Here is a 16,552-nt window from a genome sequence, read left to right as displayed (position 1 = left end):
ATCAAACTTGCCTATAAAACGTATTTAATTAAAATGTTATTAATTGTTCGCGGCTTAAAAAACCGTTACCAGTGCTGCCACGCTGCAGTTTTATATATTTAAGCCGAACAAGTGTTGCCATATCAAGTGATAAGAACTTGTGATATCGATATTCAATGAAAGAAAAGACCGCCGCTAATGTTCCGATTGTTACCGCGTTTTCGTAAGTTTTTGGTTACAATGCGAAATTAATTGAAATATCTGAGCTTAACTGATAGTTTTGAAGCAGGAAAACTATCTATGATGACTGGAGGTACCCCACCAAAACGCTCTCCCATTTGGATCGGCACCCACAACGGCACTTTTCACTGCGACGAGGTGGTCGCATGTTTTATGCTCAAGCAATTGGATGAGTATAAAAACGCAGAGATTTTCCGCAGCCGGGACAACAAAGCTTTGGAGGAGAAGTGCGACATAATTTTGGACGTGGGCGGCGTTTATGATCATGCCAAGAAATTGTACGATCACCACCAACAAACCTTCAAGGAGACTTTTAGTTCCGTTCGACCAGAAGTAAGCGAGGACTTCAACGTTATCAGGTGAATTCGTGGTGTTAGCGTAAATGAACCCATGTAATCCAACGTAATCCCCTCCAGGCTAAGCAGTGCTGGACTAATCTACTGCCACTATGGCGAGCGTGTTATACAGAGCATCCTGCAGCGCGAAAAGGGAATTCAACTCTCACCGGAGAACCTGCAACTGGCCTTTATTCAGATCTATAGGAATTTTATCAACGAACTGGACGCAATTGATAATGGAGTGCCCATGTTCGAGGGCGTTGAGCCTATATACAAAATCTCCACTCATCTATCCGCCCGCATTGGCAAACTGAATCCGTCCTGGCAGGAAACTGACGTAGACATCGAAGACCGATTCAGACAGGCGATGGATACTGCCGGTCGTGAGTTTGTGGACAATGTTGTGGAGGTATCATGTTCCTGGATAGCAGCCCGGGATCACGTACGAGAGGCTCTAGAAAATGCCAAGAGCGTCCATCCCACCGGCGAGATTCTTGTGTTGAAGAATTTCTGCCCCTGGAAGTCTCATCTGTTCGATCTTGAAAAGGAGTACAAGGTGGAGGGTGTGCCCAAGCTGGTTGTCTTCAACGACGGCACCAGTTGGCGAGTGGCCGGAGTTCCAGTGACGCCTAGCAGCTTTCTGGGCCGCAAATTTCTGCCTACTCCCTGGCGCGGACTGAGAGACGATGAACTATGCGAAAAGGCGAGCATCAAAGATCTCGTATTTATCCATCACAACGGATTTATTGGCGGGGCAAAGACCGAGGAGGCTGCCATGTTGTTGGCCAAGAAGTCCATCGAGTGGACAGAAGAGCAATAATATAATACGACTTATAGTAAAGTTACAATTGAAAAACAATATGGGAAAGAAATACGCATATGTTGTACCTAAACAAATTTTATTTGTATGTGTATTTCGGTTAATGTTGTATACAAAATCACCAAGGGAACTCCTAACATCTAGTCCATGCGGGTCTTCAGTGTGCGCTCCGTGATCTTGTCCTTCTCGATTATGTAGACGGTGGCGCCCCAACCGCTCATGGCGTCGCGATCGAAGGCGTTCACAATGGACTGGGCGATGACCTCAAACAGCTGGTCCGGCTCCAGATCGGGTTTCCACAGGGTTTCGCACATGCCATACAATTGCTCCGCACAGGTGCCGGCCACCACGAAGTCGTCGGGTGCGTTGGGGCAGCCGATCAGGTCCATGTTGCAGATAAAAGGCTCCATGGTCTTGGGATCCAGGCCAGCAACGACCGGCTCAATGAAGTACGGGCCGAAGCGGTGCTCGTAAAGGAAGCTGGACATCATGGCCGAGAAGGGCTTGGGACACATTTCGCGGTTTTCGCGTGTCTCGTACAGATTCTTGCGGAACATCAGGCGATCGCGAACAGTAAGGATGTCCGTCTGCAGGCCGGTGAGCCCGAGGAACATCCGGGGGCCGATGTGGAACACCTTCTTGAAGTCCGTGGAGATCGTCTGAGCCTGAATGCCGAATCGGTGATCCGTGGCAATCGCCACGCAGTCCTTGCCGCGCATGGCCACTACACATCCTCCGTTGTAGGCTAGAATCGACATGATGTCGTTGCTTTTCGCTTAGTTCAATTTAATCAGCAGAAAAATGGAAATTTTGCAAAATGCTAAACGCCGCCAGGGAAGATGACTTTTTGTTTCTGCTCTGCGTTGCCAGACTGCGAGTGTAAGATGGGCTAATACTGACTGGCTGTATAGGAGTGGCAACGCCTACTAAAGAGATTTCAAACCGAGTAAGTATTTTTAAGTATTAGTATTTTTAAGCACAAGTAAAAGTTATAAAATGTTTAAAATGCAAAAATATCTCCGCGAGTGTTAAAAATAATTTTTCTTATCATTTAGATTATTTTGAAGTATAAAATGTAACTATGTCAGTATTAGCTTTCAGTGTGACCAAATCGCGCCAATCAGTTGGGATTTATTTTCCTCTGCGGCAAAGGCCACTTTGTAAGGGGCCCTTATTTATAGAAAAATTAAATTCTATCCCTTTAATTCCCAATTCCGACTAAACCCAATGACCGGGTAAAGCTAGGTGCGTGTACCTTGTCCTCCTCTTGTCACATCAACGCCAACGGCCGCAAGCATCCAACATCATCGGAAGGCGAAAATCTTGCACAATCGTCAGCGGAGCCGTTGCCCAGGAAATAAAGAACCTCCCGCAGGATGGCAGAAGCAATGGTTGTGGAGGACCGCCCCGCGGAGGCCAAGCGATTCTTCTGCCACATGTGCAACGTAGAGATCAACATTCCCAACTCGGACTTCACCTGCCCGCTGTGCGCCAACGGTTTCGTGGAGGAGCTGCCGGCAAATGCGCCAGAGGTGGATTCTTCGTCGGCTGGAGCATCCGGCAGTGTCAGATCCGGAAGCAGCGGCAGTGGCTCTTCTGGCTCACACGACACCCTGAGCAGAGGCAGCTCCTCGAGCGGATCTCAGGTGAATGTTGAGTCGCTGCGTAACGATATTGTGTCGCTGCTAAACATGCGGAATGTGCCCAATTTGGAGATTACCATCGAGCCAAACAGACGGCACAGCAATGTCCTGCATCTAGGCGGCTTTGCCGGCCCCTCGGGTAGTGACTCTGCCCGCGGCCTGACCGCCGGCGGACGAGTGCGTCCGGCCAATTTGGACCGACTGGACAATGTTCTCTTTGATTTTCTGCAGAGCCTGCCACTGGCCGGCGCCACGGCCGAAATAGTAACTGGACCCGGTGGAGGAGGTGTAGGCGGAGGCGGTAACTCGCACATGTTCTTCATGGGCAACCCGGGAGATTATGCGTGGGGCCGCGAGGGACTAGACACCATTGTCACCCAAATGCTCAACCAAATGGAAACTTCAGGACCGCCGCCGTTGTCGGCGCAGCGCATAAACGAGATACCCAATGTGCAGATCAGTGCCGAGGAGGTAAACCGCAAGATCCAGTGCTCTATATGCTGGGACGACTTCAAGATTGACGAGACGGTACGCAAGCTGCCCTGCTCGCACCTGTACCACGAGAACTGCATCGTGCCATGGCTAAACCTGCACAGCACCTGCCCCATCTGCCGCAAGTCACTGGCAGACGATGGCAACGATGCGGACGACGAATTTGTCATGCTCGATGCCTTTGGCCCAGAGATGGCGGCCGATGGCAGTAATTCCGCCAGGAGATCGGCCAGCACCGCCACAGGAACGGAGAATCCCTCGCCGGCTAATTCCAGCCAGGCAGCGGCGGAAGGTGGCCGAACACGTCCGGATGCTAATCCCGCCCAGGCAGCACGCAACAACATCTTTACCTTTGACGACGACAACATGTTTCTGGACTAGCTGGTAGGACGAAGCTAAATCGAAGTGGAGCGATGATCGATTGATATTCAAAATTAAGCCAAATATTGGCCGCAAATATATTTATAATAGTTTCTCCTCACGCTTAATTTTGTTGTTGTTCAAAATTACTATTTGTAATAAACAAAACGGGACATACGATTCCGTTGGCTCTGCAAAAATCAACTACTGTTTATCGAATCATAGTTGCTTATTTTTCTTTGTAATGGAACTTGTATTGTATATGCTTGTCGCTTATATTTACATAATGTAAATAGGCACAAACTCTGTGCTTGCCTCAAGAAATTCCTTTACTTTACTATTATTTCAATAACATGCAGCTCGATACGGTTGTCTGTGAAATAAACATAAAGAAATAAACATCGATTGTAGTCTAGACTTCAAACTTGATATTATTCTTAAACTTTATTAGTCAACAAGAAAATGGTGTTTTTGTTTTTTAAATAGAAACATTTTAAAAACCTTACCAAGCATTTTTTATTGTTTATTTTTTTTTACTGTTCTTGTGTGATCCTGGTTGGTAACTTCGAAAAGTTCTAAAGGAAGCTTATTGGCTCACGCGGTCTGGTCATACTATTTCGGGAAACATATGTTCCTCACAAGGTGGCAGCTCCGTCGAATTGTTTAAATTCCCATTTGACTGAAAATCTGACTTAACCGTTTAAGAACTCCGCCAAAATGCGTAAAGTCAATTGAAGTGGAGAATATAACGCCGTGACCAACGATGAATATGACACCCAATATGGCAACTAACGATTTTGTGGTCCTCACAGACGTGGTATGTCCTAGCGAGCCAACTATGTAATTTTTGTTGTGGAAGACTTTTGTTTATTTTCTAACTTTTTTGTTTATTATGCGTAGGTTGCGCACCAATATGTGCTCTATTTGGAGCGCCAGTTGCAGGAGAATGTCTGTGCCTGGGCCAACCAATCCCGTAATCGCCACAAGCCCACAGCCTGGGCGTGCATTCCCGCGAGCTTGGAGCAACTGGATAACAAGGCGAAGAAGGCTTCCATGGCGGCACAGATCTATCAAAGAGCCATGGTCAAAACGGTACAAGGTTTTCAGATACATATATTAAGCCATGTTTATATAAATTGTATACCTACAGATAGCTGCGGTACGTAGGAACACCCAGGAGTGCCGTTTGGCCAACATTCTATTTGAACAAATGCAGCAAGCAGCTGGAGAGGATGCTCTACCCATAAAATCAGACCACCGTCTGGTGGATAAGGCCACACAAACAACCGTCATAGAAGCCCAGAATGGCCACATAACTCCTACGGAGGAGTACGATGACGATAGCTATGAGCTGCGTAGAAAAATCGATATGTTTCAGGCGAGTCTCGAGCGGTCGGAAGTTCAGAACGAAACGCATTGCCCACATTGTCGTAGTAAGATCATGACCCCAGAGAATAGGCGCCTTGCCAATGATGAATCTCTCTACTCCGAAACCGAAGATGCTGTGGCCCAGGAGCTGGCCATGTTGTTTGGAGAAGAGCCCACTGATCTTAATCATATATTCGGCATCGAACCAACTGCTGTTACTGACGATCCGCAGATCTCGGCCATACTAAAGGAAATAGCGAATGCGGAACTACCAGAAAAAAATGAACATCCACCGACATCCCCAACCGCCACACCACCAACTGGGCATCACAGCGAGGTGGATCTTCGCCAGAGTCGCTGGCCTTGCGAACTCTACGCCCAGAGGAGACGGCTCAATGCCTGTTTGGTTCGCTTACTGGAAGCGGATTGGCGGTGCGAGGACCGCTTGAGATATAAGTTTCACCTGATTTTTGGCGAAGACAGCGATGATGAGTTCGCCAACCAGCTATCCAGCCCGTCAATTGATTTAGTGGACGAAGTTCTGCTGGCCAGCTGCTTGCTTCGTATTCGCCCATGGATTGTACGGCATTTGATGTCTCCCCTGGAGGAGGGCCTTATCGCCAATCGATTTCTGTTCAAGAAGCTAGCCAAGATGCTGGCGCACTCCATTGTCATGGTCAATCCATATTGCTCCGAGCTGGAGATCAAGCAGGCTGTTGAGCAATTGTTCTGCCTTAGACCTAGAGGAATCCAGAGCGCATATGATCTGGACAATCTGCCACCCGTGGAGGTCACAACATTTGAAGTTTAAGGACAATTTACCGATTTTCAGTTTTAAAATATCAGCATAGATATAAGGATGCGAGAAACTATGACCCTCAGGATAATACTAGTATTTACGAACGATTCTAAGCAATGAGAAAACGATTTTCAATTGAACCTACATCGAATTTAGTGAAGGCATAATGGACTATGTTCTTTAGTTTAATACTCAAAAATAAAACTCTGTAAAATGTAAGTTATATACATACATGAATGCTTCCATTTCCATACGCTAAAAGTTGTGTGTCGAATAAAGCCAAAGCACAGTCTACGTTTTGTGGTTTCTTTAAATTATAATTAATTCAATGATTACAATAATTTTTCTTGCTGCACATCTTCCTCATCTTTTTATAATTATATAAATTTTAATATATTTAATAAACGATACATAATATAGTTTTCCTTTCGACGAAATTGCTGCGGCGACGATTCGGATTCCTCCAGAGCAGCAGCTATCCCCCACTCCGGTTGTTACTTTAACGGCTGTGTTGGTTTTAGTTCCATCTGTTGTTGTTTCGCTTTCTGCTCCCCTTGCTGTTGCGGTGTTTCGTGGTGGTGACAGATTTCTTGTGGCTGCTGCAGCTACATTGGGTGTGGTTGCTGTAACTGTTGTTGTTGATGCAATTTGTTGTGATCATCATCAGAGGCACTACCTAGTGTCGGGAATTTGATTTGTGTTTCCCGCCGCCGTCGCTGCACTAGCGTTCTGTTTGTATTTTTGCTGAGACGCTGCCGGATTAGCCGTGGACTGCTGCTGCTGTTGTGGCTGCTGCGAGCCCGTGGCCATCTCTCCTGGCGGCGGACGTCCGCTGCGCCTCTCGATGCCTCTATCAGCTGTTGGCTTAGTGCCAGCTCCACCAGCACCACCACCTGGGGCTGCAGTTGCGCCTGCTCCCCCCAAACCGCCGCCCACGCCGCCGATTCCTCCGCCTCCTGTACCGCTCGTTTGTGTTGTGTTGGCCTTTTTGTTTTTATAGCGATACTCGTCGCACACAAAGTCCTCTGGCGAGGTTTGTTGCATTTGATTCACCTGTCGCACCATCGCCGGCTGTGGCTGTTGCTGCTGCTGCTGCTGCTCCACATCGGCATTGTTGTTCAACAGCGTTTCCGCTTGTGCCTCGGCCTCCTCTTGCTGCTGCTGTTGCCCCTTATTTACATTATCACTCTTGGCCAGGCTCTCGTCGGAGGCATTCAAATCCAGTGCCTCAGTGCAGAGCATCGATAGCATCAGCGACTGCACAAACATGGAGCTAAAAGTAAATACATAAAGGTTAATGGTCAATGGTTTACATTGTGGCGCCAGGAAAATAACTCATCTCTATATCTATAGGCTGTTATTTAGCCATGTGGAAACACTCACCGATCTGCTCGCATACTCTCCACGATCGCCCACTCGGCCTCGGTAAAGGTGGGCTGCATGAATTGGGCCAACAAGAGTGACTCGCCAGCTGCCGCACCACCCTGACCCCCTGCCTGTCCAGCTCCGCCGGCTCCAGCTGCCACACCGGATGAACCTGCTCCACCGTTGCCGTTGGCCGTTCCGCCGACGCCCACGCTGATGCCCAGGACATTGCTGGCTGCACTGCTGCTCGTTCCAATCGCCTGCAGAACAAGACATGGGGGATTAGTGGACATTTGACTCAAGATATGCTGGCCAACGGGATGAACTACTTCTCTGGCATTGAGGCTGTTGGCGGCCAGACTCGACTGAGTCTGCGAATGATTGCTGGCCGATGTCGAGAAGCTGGCTGTCACCGGCCACTCGGTGGTGCGCAGGTTGGGCGGAGCTGTGGCCCCGCTGCCGCCGCCACTGCCGCTTCCAACTGCGCCACTGCCTCCACTGCCGCTCGCTCCGCCGCTGATCACCTCGGCCATGGCGGCATTCGAGTTCGATGTTGAGACTATGGGATGCGCACGCCTTGGCAGCCGATCGATTTGGCGCGATGCCTAAAATAATGCAAGCGCAAAACCAAGACAACAAAAGTCGCAGTTTCCTTATACACACAAATATAATAGATATGGGGTGGAGGACCCTCTCCCTTACCGTCACCTGCTGGCGATCCAACTGCATCTGCATCTGTAGCTGCTGCAGCTGAGATGTGGGCGGTCCGCCCCTCCGCACGCCGGAAAGCTGCGACAACAGTTCCGCAATGGGATCCACCGATTCCCGTCCCGAAGGCGACAAGGCTGATAGACCGCTAGACGAACTGAAGTGCATGTTGGACCGACGCGTCCGTGGTCCACCGAGGGTGCGTCCTGGGATGCGACGCACTCCACCGCCATGACGGATGGCCGAGGGTTCGTCGTATTGTCTACAGGTTAAGGCAACCAAGTGATTGGATTTATACTTATAACTAGCGGAAATATTGATACAAAAATGACTTTAGCTGCATTGCAAATTTTTCAAGGCTTTTCATCACACGAAAATTGCTCGTTTCAGGCTAGTCAATAAAATTTACGACTGTTTATTGCGACAGTCTAAATAAATAAACGGTATTTCATGTGTAAACCAAACTAAACCGAATTCAACTGCTTGTTATTCGCAACACCAGACAAAATAAACTACACTTGCGCAAATGATCTAATAATATGACTAATACTCTGCGAATGCTCTGCATTTTCATTTTTGAGCATAATTCACGCACGGAAGTCAGCTTTTTGCAAAAACAGTTTTAAAATGCATTTTCAAAGTAGTTTTCTGATTTTACAGCCACGAGCGATTTTTGAAAATACCATGAACAAGCCTTTTGTGTGGATGCAGTTGGGCATTGCGCGCAATTAATGTATGATGCGTCTGTTTGAAAAAGGATATCAGAAAGGAAATCAGCTCGCGCGGTCCCTGGCGATGCTCCAGGGTGAGGTGACCGGCAAAGTCATCTGTGACTAGATTCGGCTCGCCGCCCGGCAGACCGGCACAGACCGGGCAGACCACCTCCAGACTGGTCTCCGTGTGCTCGGCGGAGACGTGCTCCAGCAGGGTGGCGTCGCTGAAACCCATCTTCTTGCAGTAGGGACAGGTGAAGCTCTGCGGCTGGTCGGAGGCTAGCATCTCGCCGCCAAAGTACAGCTCAATATCGGAGCGGGTGAGGATGCACTGCATGGGATGCTCGACCAAATGGCGCGTGGAGGTGACGCCATCCTCGTAGCAATCGGCACACAGATCGTAGTCATAGCAGATCAAGCACTTGTAGCGCCGTCCGTTGAAGTTGCTCTTGAGACATGAATCGCAGCTGACACCTGGGATGGGATAAGTGGTTACGATCAGGGATTCCGAATGCTTCATGGACTCACCTTCATGTCGACTCATTATACGGCAGCGGCAGTAGGCTTGGCTTCAACTTCCAAGCGATCAGGAGAGCGTCTCCCGCTTAAGATTGACTTGCTTTTAACTTCGAGCTATGTACTGGTTTTATGTGGGTTCCTTGCGGGGCTTCGGAGGATTCCAGTTTTAGAATTTAGATTGAGAGGATCTACAAGAAATCAGTGGCGGCAATTATTCATCAGTAGTTATACGCCTCGCATTAGACAGGAAAAGTAAAGCGTTGTGGGATTAAAGGATACTGAAATTGCAGGGTAAACATTGCAGGGAGAAGGACATGGCATTTCCTTCTTTTGTTTTCCCTGCTCTTTCTTAGTTCTCTTCTTTTGTGGTCCCCACGATTACGGTTCTTTCTTTTCGCCATTCCGTTTGCCTTGCGAAAGCCAAGAGGAGAGAGGCACACACAAAGAGAGGGGCTCCCTGCACTCGGCCCCCGCCACAACCCTCTTCAATGAGGCAACGAATTATTCAATACAATCGAACGGGAGCCATCGAAAAATTACACTTAGCACTAGAACGTCAGCGGGGCGTCGAGGGGTTAATTGCGATTTTCCCCACAGCAGCGGTACCGCTGCACAGTAAACATTTATTTTTAACTTTTTCGGTTTCGCGAAAATTTTCAGCTTGACGATGTCGTGGGCTTTTTGTGCACCCGCCTCTGCCCCCTCACCGAAACCCTCTTCTCCTGGCCCTGCTCCCGAAAAGCAAAGCGCAGATATGCGCGAGTGTTGCCGTATTTACTGAGGGCCTCCGTTAGCAAATGCTCATTATTATTTCTTATTATTATTATTACAGCTTTGTTTATAAACATTTGCATCCACTTCACACACAAGGGGAAATATGCAGACTTTTCGTGTTAATCATGCCATGAGCACTCAGTTGGTGAATTACGCTTTTTCTCACATACATCTGGCAACGCCGCCAGTCATGGCACAGTGGCGGCCGTACAAATAGACGCGGTCCCCGTTTCGGTAAGAAGAGCTTTTGCAAGAACTTTGGGCAGACAGGCTGATTTGGGCAGCTGGGAAATAACAGTAGGTCTGTTTTAGTTTTGTCACTATTTATATGCTAATGCGTTGTCTGTATCTTGCTTTTGTTTTTCGGCACATTGTTCATCGGCGCGCAATTTTCGTGCACCCATCTTGACATATACACAAGCATTTTGCGCTGGTGTACTGTGTCTATGTGCAGACACCAATATGTGTATTCTGTTCTACGCAATTGCAAATTGCGCCTGGGATCTGATCTCTTTTGTTCGCCGCGGTATTTCGCACAAGATGCTCCGCTCGCGACGTGTTATTGTTGTTGTGGGGGCTGCTGTATTGCAGTTTAACCGTTTTGTTTCACACCGATTTCGTTAAGGATTTGATGGGTTATTGATTTGTTTTATTTTTGGGATAACACGACAACGTACTTTACTTTGGAGCGGCATTGGTTACTTTACGATAACTGTATTACACTAGACCTCGAAAATGAACAATTGAAACGAAAATAAGTTATATTATATCGAGTGAAAAGCTTTTCCTGACCTGCAGTGCGACCGTTTGCCGCTTGAGCGCAAAATACCGAATGTCGATAACTGCAGAAGTTGGAATTTATCCAAAAATCCACCCCTGGAAAATTACATTTTCTTGTCAATTATTTTCTTTATTATTAAAATTGTTTTTCTTAATCCTCTAGCTTTTCAGGTGGTGGCCCACATGGCTGCAGCATTCGCTCCATCAGATTGAATCGCACTCGTGCCTTCGATTCATTTTCCGCTATGGCAAAGTAGTTGAGAATATCGTAGTGACCCATGTAGCTGGCTAAAGAGTCGCGATGTTGATTCGTTAGCCACTCGAACTTGGTGGTATCTGCGTGTCCAGTTCCGATGTACTTGCTCTGCAGATGCTCCAGCTGGCTATGGATGTTGTAGCGTTCACCCATTTTGCTTTGGTTATTTCAGTATTAGACGAAGAAATAGTTAATGTGCAGTGTGTTATTTTGTTGTTTGCGTCTTAGTGTGCCCAGAAATGAAGTAGATTGGTATTTTTTATTACTTTAGTACATGAGACTTTGGTATTTTAGTACACCGGCGGCAAACTTGGTATTTAAAATCGTGATATTTGTTTACATTTTGCTGCATATATCATTTATTCATTTAAAAAGTAATTTGATAAGCGATGTGTGGACGCACCTGTCTGTAGGTATATAATTTTTACTTTTACCAATTCCATTAAATGCCTCTTCAGAACTCTAGACCCTGATCAGGTAATTTGTGCCTGTAAATATCCAAAGAAATCTACTCGAAAGGAGCCGGATTTCAATAAGAAAGATATCAAAGATGAGGAAGGATCCGAAATGGAGACTCCCGAGTGGAGGGCGGAGTACAACCTGGGTAGACGCTACCAGGCATCCTATAACATAGCCCCTACCGATATAACGCCCGTGATCGTGTCCGCAGCTCATTTCTCGGACGCCGAGGATCAAAAGTGCGCCCGCGTGGTTACGCCCATGATGTGGGGCATGATTCCCTTTTGGCACAAGGGTGACTATCGGCGGCATGGCCTTACCACCAACAATTGCCGTCTGGAGCACCTGATGGACTCCAAGCTCTATTGCGGTCCATTCAAGCGGGGTCAGCGGTGTGTAGTTATTTGCGAAGGATTCTATGAGTGGCAGACGGCTGGACCTGCGAAGAAGCCATCGGAACGAGAGGCTTACCTGGTATTCGTACCCCAGGCGGCGGATGTGAAGATCTACGACAAGAGTACATGGTCGCCCCAGGATGTTAAGCTTTTGCGAATGGCTGGACTTTTTGACGTCTGGGAGGATGAAAGTGGCGACAAGATGTACAGCTACAGTATCATCACCTTCCAGTCCAGCAAAATTATGTCCTGGATGCACTACCGCATGCCAGCGATCCTGGAAACCGAGCAGCAGATGAATGTGAGTAAAGCGTTTGTTTCCTTCGTTAACCCAAGTCCAATTTACCCATCCTCGCATCTTCTAGGATTGGCTAGACTTCAAGCGAGTTAGCGACACGGAGGCCTTGGCTACCTTGCGTCCGGCTACCGAACTGCAGTGGCATCGAGTGACCAAGCTGGTAAACAACTCGCGAAACAAAAGCGAGGAGTGCAACAAGCCCATCGAATTGGCGGCTAAGCCCGCAAAGCCACCGATGAACAAAACGATGATGTCCTGGCTGAATGCCCGTAAGAAGCGGGAAGATCAAATCAAAGCGGAACAGAGCGACGATGAGGATCAGGAAAAAGAAGGTGCGACCAAAGGACGGCCCGCCAAGCGACCCAGATTCAGTAAGGCAGCTTTCGAGCAGAGCGGCGGCAGCGAGATGAAATCGGGCAAGAGATAAACCTCATCAGTAACTAAACTTCCATAGTTTGTAGTACATTAAAAACCAAAATTTTTATTCTCAATACCCAAAGTTTCAAGCATTATCATCGTTGTGGTGTGCTTACTTACAAATGTTGGGACTTAGCGACTAAAAAGATGTTTAGAATTTGTTCTCTCGAAGTGAGCTTAACTAACTAATGTTATGTTTGAACTTGACGTAATTAATTAAATGGTCTCATTTTTGCGAGTGCGATTCAATTTTGAGCGCCACTGTATTGAGCTTGGAAGTTTTCGTTGTCGCGGCATAAAATGCAATTAAAACAAAATGAAAAGCTGCACATAAAGCATGTCTGTGTACATATAGAGCGTATATTGTTTGCTCGTCGTCTACTTCTGATTGCATTGGCGAAAAATGAGCGAAAATTAATGGGAAATGGTGTCAATGCTGTTCGCGGGAAAAGCGTGGAAGTGGTGCACTTGCTGTGTTGCTTACAACTATCAATTTGTGGTATATTAGGCTATGAATTGTATATTTATATATTTATACGTTGCATGAACTTTGATATGCTCAATGACAAATACAAATGAATACTCTGCACACAGCGTGTCAACACATGAACTTAATCCTATAGAATCGATGAGAAAGTTTAGAATTCATGGGCTATAAAGCGGTGTAAACACATTGCCTTTAGTTACGAACAATCGTAAGGCCTTAATTGTAAATACTTTTGCACGGCCAATGAGCGGGTTAAGTGGATACGGGGGCGGGCGGACCAACGGATACGGGAGGTGGAAGTGAAGAAGACGTAGCACACAAAAATAAAGATATCTGAAGCGTGTACGTGACTACCGCTATGTACTTAAAATGCTATTTACGAGATTACAATTTGCATGCGTTTGGCTGAATTATTTCAACAATGTAAGATGGATTGCACTTGAGAAGTGGTTAAGAGAGACACAGATTAAGTGGCGGGAGGGGGGAAGAGTGGGAATCGAAAGAAATGGTGTGGGTATTACTCGAACGGCGTGCTGAACATGTTGATATTCAGATCCTCAAACGTGGTCGGCGTGTGATCCAACATCTGCAGCATATCTGAGAACTCCTGACCCTGCGGCTGTCCTGCTCCTGCCGGTCCACCAGGATGAGCGTGCGGATGGTGCGGATGCGCCGTTGGGTGCGGCGGATGCGGGTGACCTCCAGCCTGCTGCCAGTCCCACATTCCCGGCGCATTGGGAGGCGGTGGTGGACCCGCCTGATATGCTCCCGGCTGCGCTTGCTGGCGATTTCCGTTCCCGGCACTCAACTGTGTATAGGTTGGACCGCTCGGCGACCTGGCCGGACTCGTCTGCTGGTACTGATAGCCTTCGGTCACGGGCTGCTGCTGCTGCTGTTGCTGCTGGGGCCGCAGTGCTGCCCAGGAGTTGGGTGCCACCGGCGTGGGTGAGGTGCCGGACTTGGGTATCTTAGCCAACGGCGATGGTCCGCCAGCACTGTACGGCGAGTGTGTGGTGTCGTAGGTATATCCGACTGGTGTGGTTTGCGCCGATCCTGGCCGTTGCTGTTGCTGCTGCTGCTGTTGAGGCGTCGGAGCCTGCATGGCCAGCATGTGCGTCTGGTACATGCCATCATTCGTGGCGCTGCCCACTGGAGTTAACTCACGGCGCGCATAGTCCACTCCTGGGGCAGCCTGAACATAAACGTGTTGCTCCTGCTGCTGCTGTTGTTGTTGCACTTGCTCGGGCGTATGAGCGGCCGCCGCATCCAGGGGAGCACCGTGCATGGTCTTGCCAGAACTGTTGGTGCACACTATGTATTCCACTTCGTCGGTATATGGATTCAGAAAGGCATAGGCCTGTGTGCGGAGCCAAACGTACTCCGAATTCTTAGCTCTGGCTCTGTACAAAAGCGAGAACATCTGTCCCTTTTGCTTGAGCACCTGGTCGAAGCTCTCCTTCATGTGGCTCTGGTCCTCGGGATGAAAGAAATCGTAGCAGATCTTCCCCAGCAGCTCAGTGGGAGTATATCCCAATATGTTAAGAACACGCTGATCCACAAACGTGAACTTGCCATCCATCGCATGACGTGTGATGAACTCACTCTGATTGTTCGATCCACTCATATCGTTGGCCGCCGTGGAGGTGACCTGCAGACGACCGATGGCCACCAGACAGCAGTGCGAGCTCATGTCGTCCACATCCCGCTCCATGTGCATGTTGGGGAACATATCGGTGGGCGGCCAGTTCTTGATATAACCCGTGCAGTGCACCACGGCGTAGTTGGTGCCATCCCTTGAAGGTCCGAGGGAGTTTCGTTGCTTGAGACGATTCAAGTGCCCCGAGACCATGGACTCCGGGTTTACATTGCCCACCCGCATGCGACAGATGAATCCACGACGAGCACCCATGCTCAAACGCATGCTGGACTGATGGCCCTCCTTTTTCACAGTTCCCGATTTGAGATCCAGGATGCGGCCAGCATTCTGCGACTCCTGGGTGGATAACTGCTCGCGGATCTTCTCGCGATCATCGGGATGAATGTGCTCATACAGGCTAGTGCCGTACCAATCGCTTTGGGTGTAGTTCAGCACGGGAGTCACCGAATCAGATACATAGATCACCCTGCCCGAATCGCAGGATACCACGAACAGGAAGCCATCGGCCGCCTCCAGGATAAGATGCTTTAGCTCCTGGTCGGTCAGGAAGGAGGGCTTGTAAGTGCCATCGCTGCTGGTATTCCCTGTGCCACGCAGTGCCTTCATGTGGGCCACTGCCATGCGGAGTATGGTGAGCTTGTCCGGTTTGCGGGCCAGGGCACTGCAGGTGGGCACCATGTCCGAGAGTTCCGTGATGTAGGCCGTCATCTTGTTGCGGCGACGTCGTTCGATCTCGCAGTGGTTCTCGCGGCTGGCGAACCGCTCCTTGTCCTGTATGTTCGCCTCGTCCATGCTTGGAATGCGTAATTAGAAAACGTTCGTCGTAATTTGGGTCGCCTGTGCTCTGTGGAAAAAGGTTCGTGGAATTGAGAGAGGGGCGGGGTAGGGGTTAGTATTTTGTCTACGTCGTGCGTGTGTGTGTACACTTGCTGGCTGGCCAGTAAGCTTATTTCCCTCGCTTTTTTTAACCTTCTACTCACCAATGGGGGGTGTGCAGAGGTACTTGGTTTATCCAGGCACTTTTATTCGGCTGGTTTTATGCGCTTTTATCATTAATTCTGTACTTTTCTTCTACACTACACGATAAAATCTCTGTTTACTGCGCGAAGTGTGACCGTAGTGTGGATTAACGAATATACCGCTGCAGTGTATAGCACTTCGATAACAATGCGCTAGGTGGCAACGCAGGTGCATTGAATCAAGACCAAGTGGCATTACTACAAAAGTAGACCGTTACATTTTAAAATTTTCAGCCTAAAAAATAAACACGAACGTACAAAACAATTTTAATATAATATTGATTTATTTAAAGCCCACCTATCTGTTGGCTATTATCAATTTACCGCCTTTCCTTGTGTTGAAAATATTGCATAAAAAAACACAAGATCGGCGTCCATTTAAAAGATCAATTTTCCCAGAAAATAAATAAAACTATAATTGTTTCTGATATTGTTGTCAGTATTTAATGGTATTACAGCATTGCGTTTTCTTACATATATCAAATATAATTTCATAAATACATTTAAATGTTTAGTCATAACTAGGCGCAGTATCGTAATTTTACGAACTATGATTCTTTAAAAAATTAAAAGTTAATTATTATTAGTGGCAATAACATGTCTTCATTTATTCCTATCCGGATGCATTCTTATAACAAAAATAGTAAGCTTGCGCTCCATTTCGCA

At 47.9% G+C, this 16,552-nt stretch overlaps 8 protein-coding genes across 13 annotated transcripts; 4 read left to right on the top strand and 4 right to left on the bottom strand.

The window, feature by feature from the left end:
* The first annotated feature begins 124 nt into the window (after positions 1 to 124).
* On the top strand, positions 125 to 1,454 carry LOC117143393 (UPF0160 protein C27H6.8). Of its 3 annotated transcripts, none has more exons than XM_033308081.1 (3): positions 125 to 202; positions 269 to 578; positions 636 to 1,454. In XM_033308081.1, exons 1-3 carry the CDS (start codon positions 178 to 180, stop codon positions 1,375 to 1,377), a joined length of 1,077 nt encoding a protein of 358 aa, XP_033163972.1. In that variant the 5' UTR covers positions 125 to 177; the 3' UTR covers positions 1,378 to 1,454. The 3 variants fall into 3 exon arrangements, with proteins under 3 accessions (XP_033163972.1, XP_033163971.1, XP_033163970.1); XM_033308080.1 differs by having other exon boundaries at positions 163 to 202; positions 266 to 578; XM_033308079.1 differs by having other exon boundaries at positions 186 to 202; positions 258 to 578.
* On the bottom strand, positions 1,436 to 2,260 carry LOC117143397 (proteasome subunit beta type-3). Its single transcript, XM_033308086.1, has one exon. The coding sequence runs from the start codon at positions 2,133 to 2,135 to the stop codon at positions 1,518 to 1,520; it is 618 nt and encodes a 205-aa protein (XP_033163977.1). The 5' UTR covers positions 2,136 to 2,260; the 3' UTR covers positions 1,436 to 1,517.
* Positions 2,261 to 2,501: 241 nt separating this feature from the next.
* LOC117143392 (E3 ubiquitin-protein ligase Iruka) lies at positions 2,502 to 4,076 on the top strand. Its single transcript, XM_033308078.1, has one exon. It carries the CDS (start codon positions 2,754 to 2,756, stop codon positions 3,891 to 3,893), a length of 1,140 nt encoding a protein of 379 aa, XP_033163969.1. The 5' UTR covers positions 2,502 to 2,753; the 3' UTR covers positions 3,894 to 4,076.
* Positions 4,077 to 4,508: 432 nt separating this feature from the next.
* Positions 4,509 to 6,244, top strand: LOC117143391. Of its 2 annotated transcripts, none has more exons than XM_033308076.1 (3): positions 4,509 to 4,689; positions 4,773 to 4,964; positions 5,023 to 6,244. In XM_033308076.1, exons 1-3 carry the CDS (start codon positions 4,636 to 4,638, stop codon positions 6,049 to 6,051), a joined length of 1,275 nt encoding a protein of 424 aa, XP_033163967.1. In that variant the 5' UTR covers positions 4,509 to 4,635; the 3' UTR covers positions 6,052 to 6,244. The 2 variants fall into 2 exon arrangements, with proteins under 2 accessions (XP_033163967.1, XP_033163968.1); XM_033308077.1 differs by having other exon boundaries at positions 4,509 to 4,712.
* A 91-nt stretch (positions 6,245 to 6,335) lies between these two features.
* On the bottom strand, positions 6,336 to 10,904 carry LOC117143390 (E3 ubiquitin-protein ligase Kcmf1). Of its 3 annotated transcripts, none has more exons than XM_033308073.1 (7): positions 10,796 to 10,904; positions 9,354 to 9,532; positions 8,875 to 9,299; positions 8,107 to 8,367; positions 7,734 to 8,009; positions 7,423 to 7,664; positions 6,336 to 7,312 (listed from the first exon to the last, which is right to left on the bottom strand). In XM_033308073.1, exons 2-7 carry the CDS (start codon positions 9,367 to 9,369, stop codon positions 6,712 to 6,714), a joined length of 1,821 nt encoding a protein of 606 aa, XP_033163964.1. In that variant the 5' UTR covers positions 9,370 to 9,532; positions 10,796 to 10,904; the 3' UTR covers positions 6,336 to 6,711. The 3 variants fall into 3 exon arrangements, with proteins under 3 accessions (XP_033163964.1, XP_033163965.1, XP_033163966.1); XM_033308074.1 differs by lacking the exon at positions 10,796 to 10,904 and adding an exon at positions 10,175 to 10,264; XM_033308075.1 differs by lacking the exon at positions 10,796 to 10,904 and adding an exon at positions 9,885 to 10,039.
* A 103-nt stretch (positions 10,905 to 11,007) lies between these two features.
* Positions 11,008 to 11,388, bottom strand: LOC117143398 (splicing factor 3B subunit 5). Its single transcript, XM_033308087.1, has one exon. The coding sequence runs from the start codon at positions 11,305 to 11,307 to the stop codon at positions 11,050 to 11,052; it is 258 nt and encodes an 85-aa protein (XP_033163978.1). The 5' UTR covers positions 11,308 to 11,388; the 3' UTR covers positions 11,008 to 11,049.
* A 48-nt stretch (positions 11,389 to 11,436) lies between these two features.
* Positions 11,437 to 12,797, top strand: LOC117143394 (abasic site processing protein HMCES). The gene is made up of 3 exons (XM_033308083.1): positions 11,437 to 11,563; positions 11,613 to 12,309; positions 12,374 to 12,797. The coding sequence occupies exons 1-3, from the start codon at positions 11,544 to 11,546 to the stop codon at positions 12,731 to 12,733; spliced, it is 1,077 nt and encodes a 358-aa protein (XP_033163974.1). The 5' UTR covers positions 11,437 to 11,543; the 3' UTR covers positions 12,734 to 12,797.
* Positions 12,798 to 13,216: 419 nt separating this feature from the next.
* LOC117143389 (aryl hydrocarbon receptor nuclear translocator homolog) lies at positions 13,217 to 15,997 on the bottom strand. Its single transcript, XM_033308071.1, has 2 exons — positions 15,848 to 15,997; positions 13,217 to 15,711 (listed from the first exon to the last, which is right to left on the bottom strand). Exon 2 carries the CDS (start codon positions 15,657 to 15,659, stop codon positions 13,728 to 13,730), a length of 1,932 nt encoding a protein of 643 aa, XP_033163962.1. The 5' UTR covers positions 15,660 to 15,711; positions 15,848 to 15,997; the 3' UTR covers positions 13,217 to 13,727.
* Between the last annotated feature and the right edge of the window lie 555 nt (positions 15,998 to 16,552).

Source organism: Drosophila mauritiana, chromosome 3R (assembly GCF_004382145.1).
Source record: "Drosophila mauritiana strain mau12 chromosome 3R, ASM438214v1, whole genome shotgun sequence".
Classification (NCBI taxonomy): domain Eukaryota; kingdom Metazoa; phylum Arthropoda; class Insecta; order Diptera; family Drosophilidae; genus Drosophila; species Drosophila mauritiana.
Note: the sequence above shows the minus strand (reverse complement) of the source record. Positions and strands in the feature narration are given on the sequence as shown.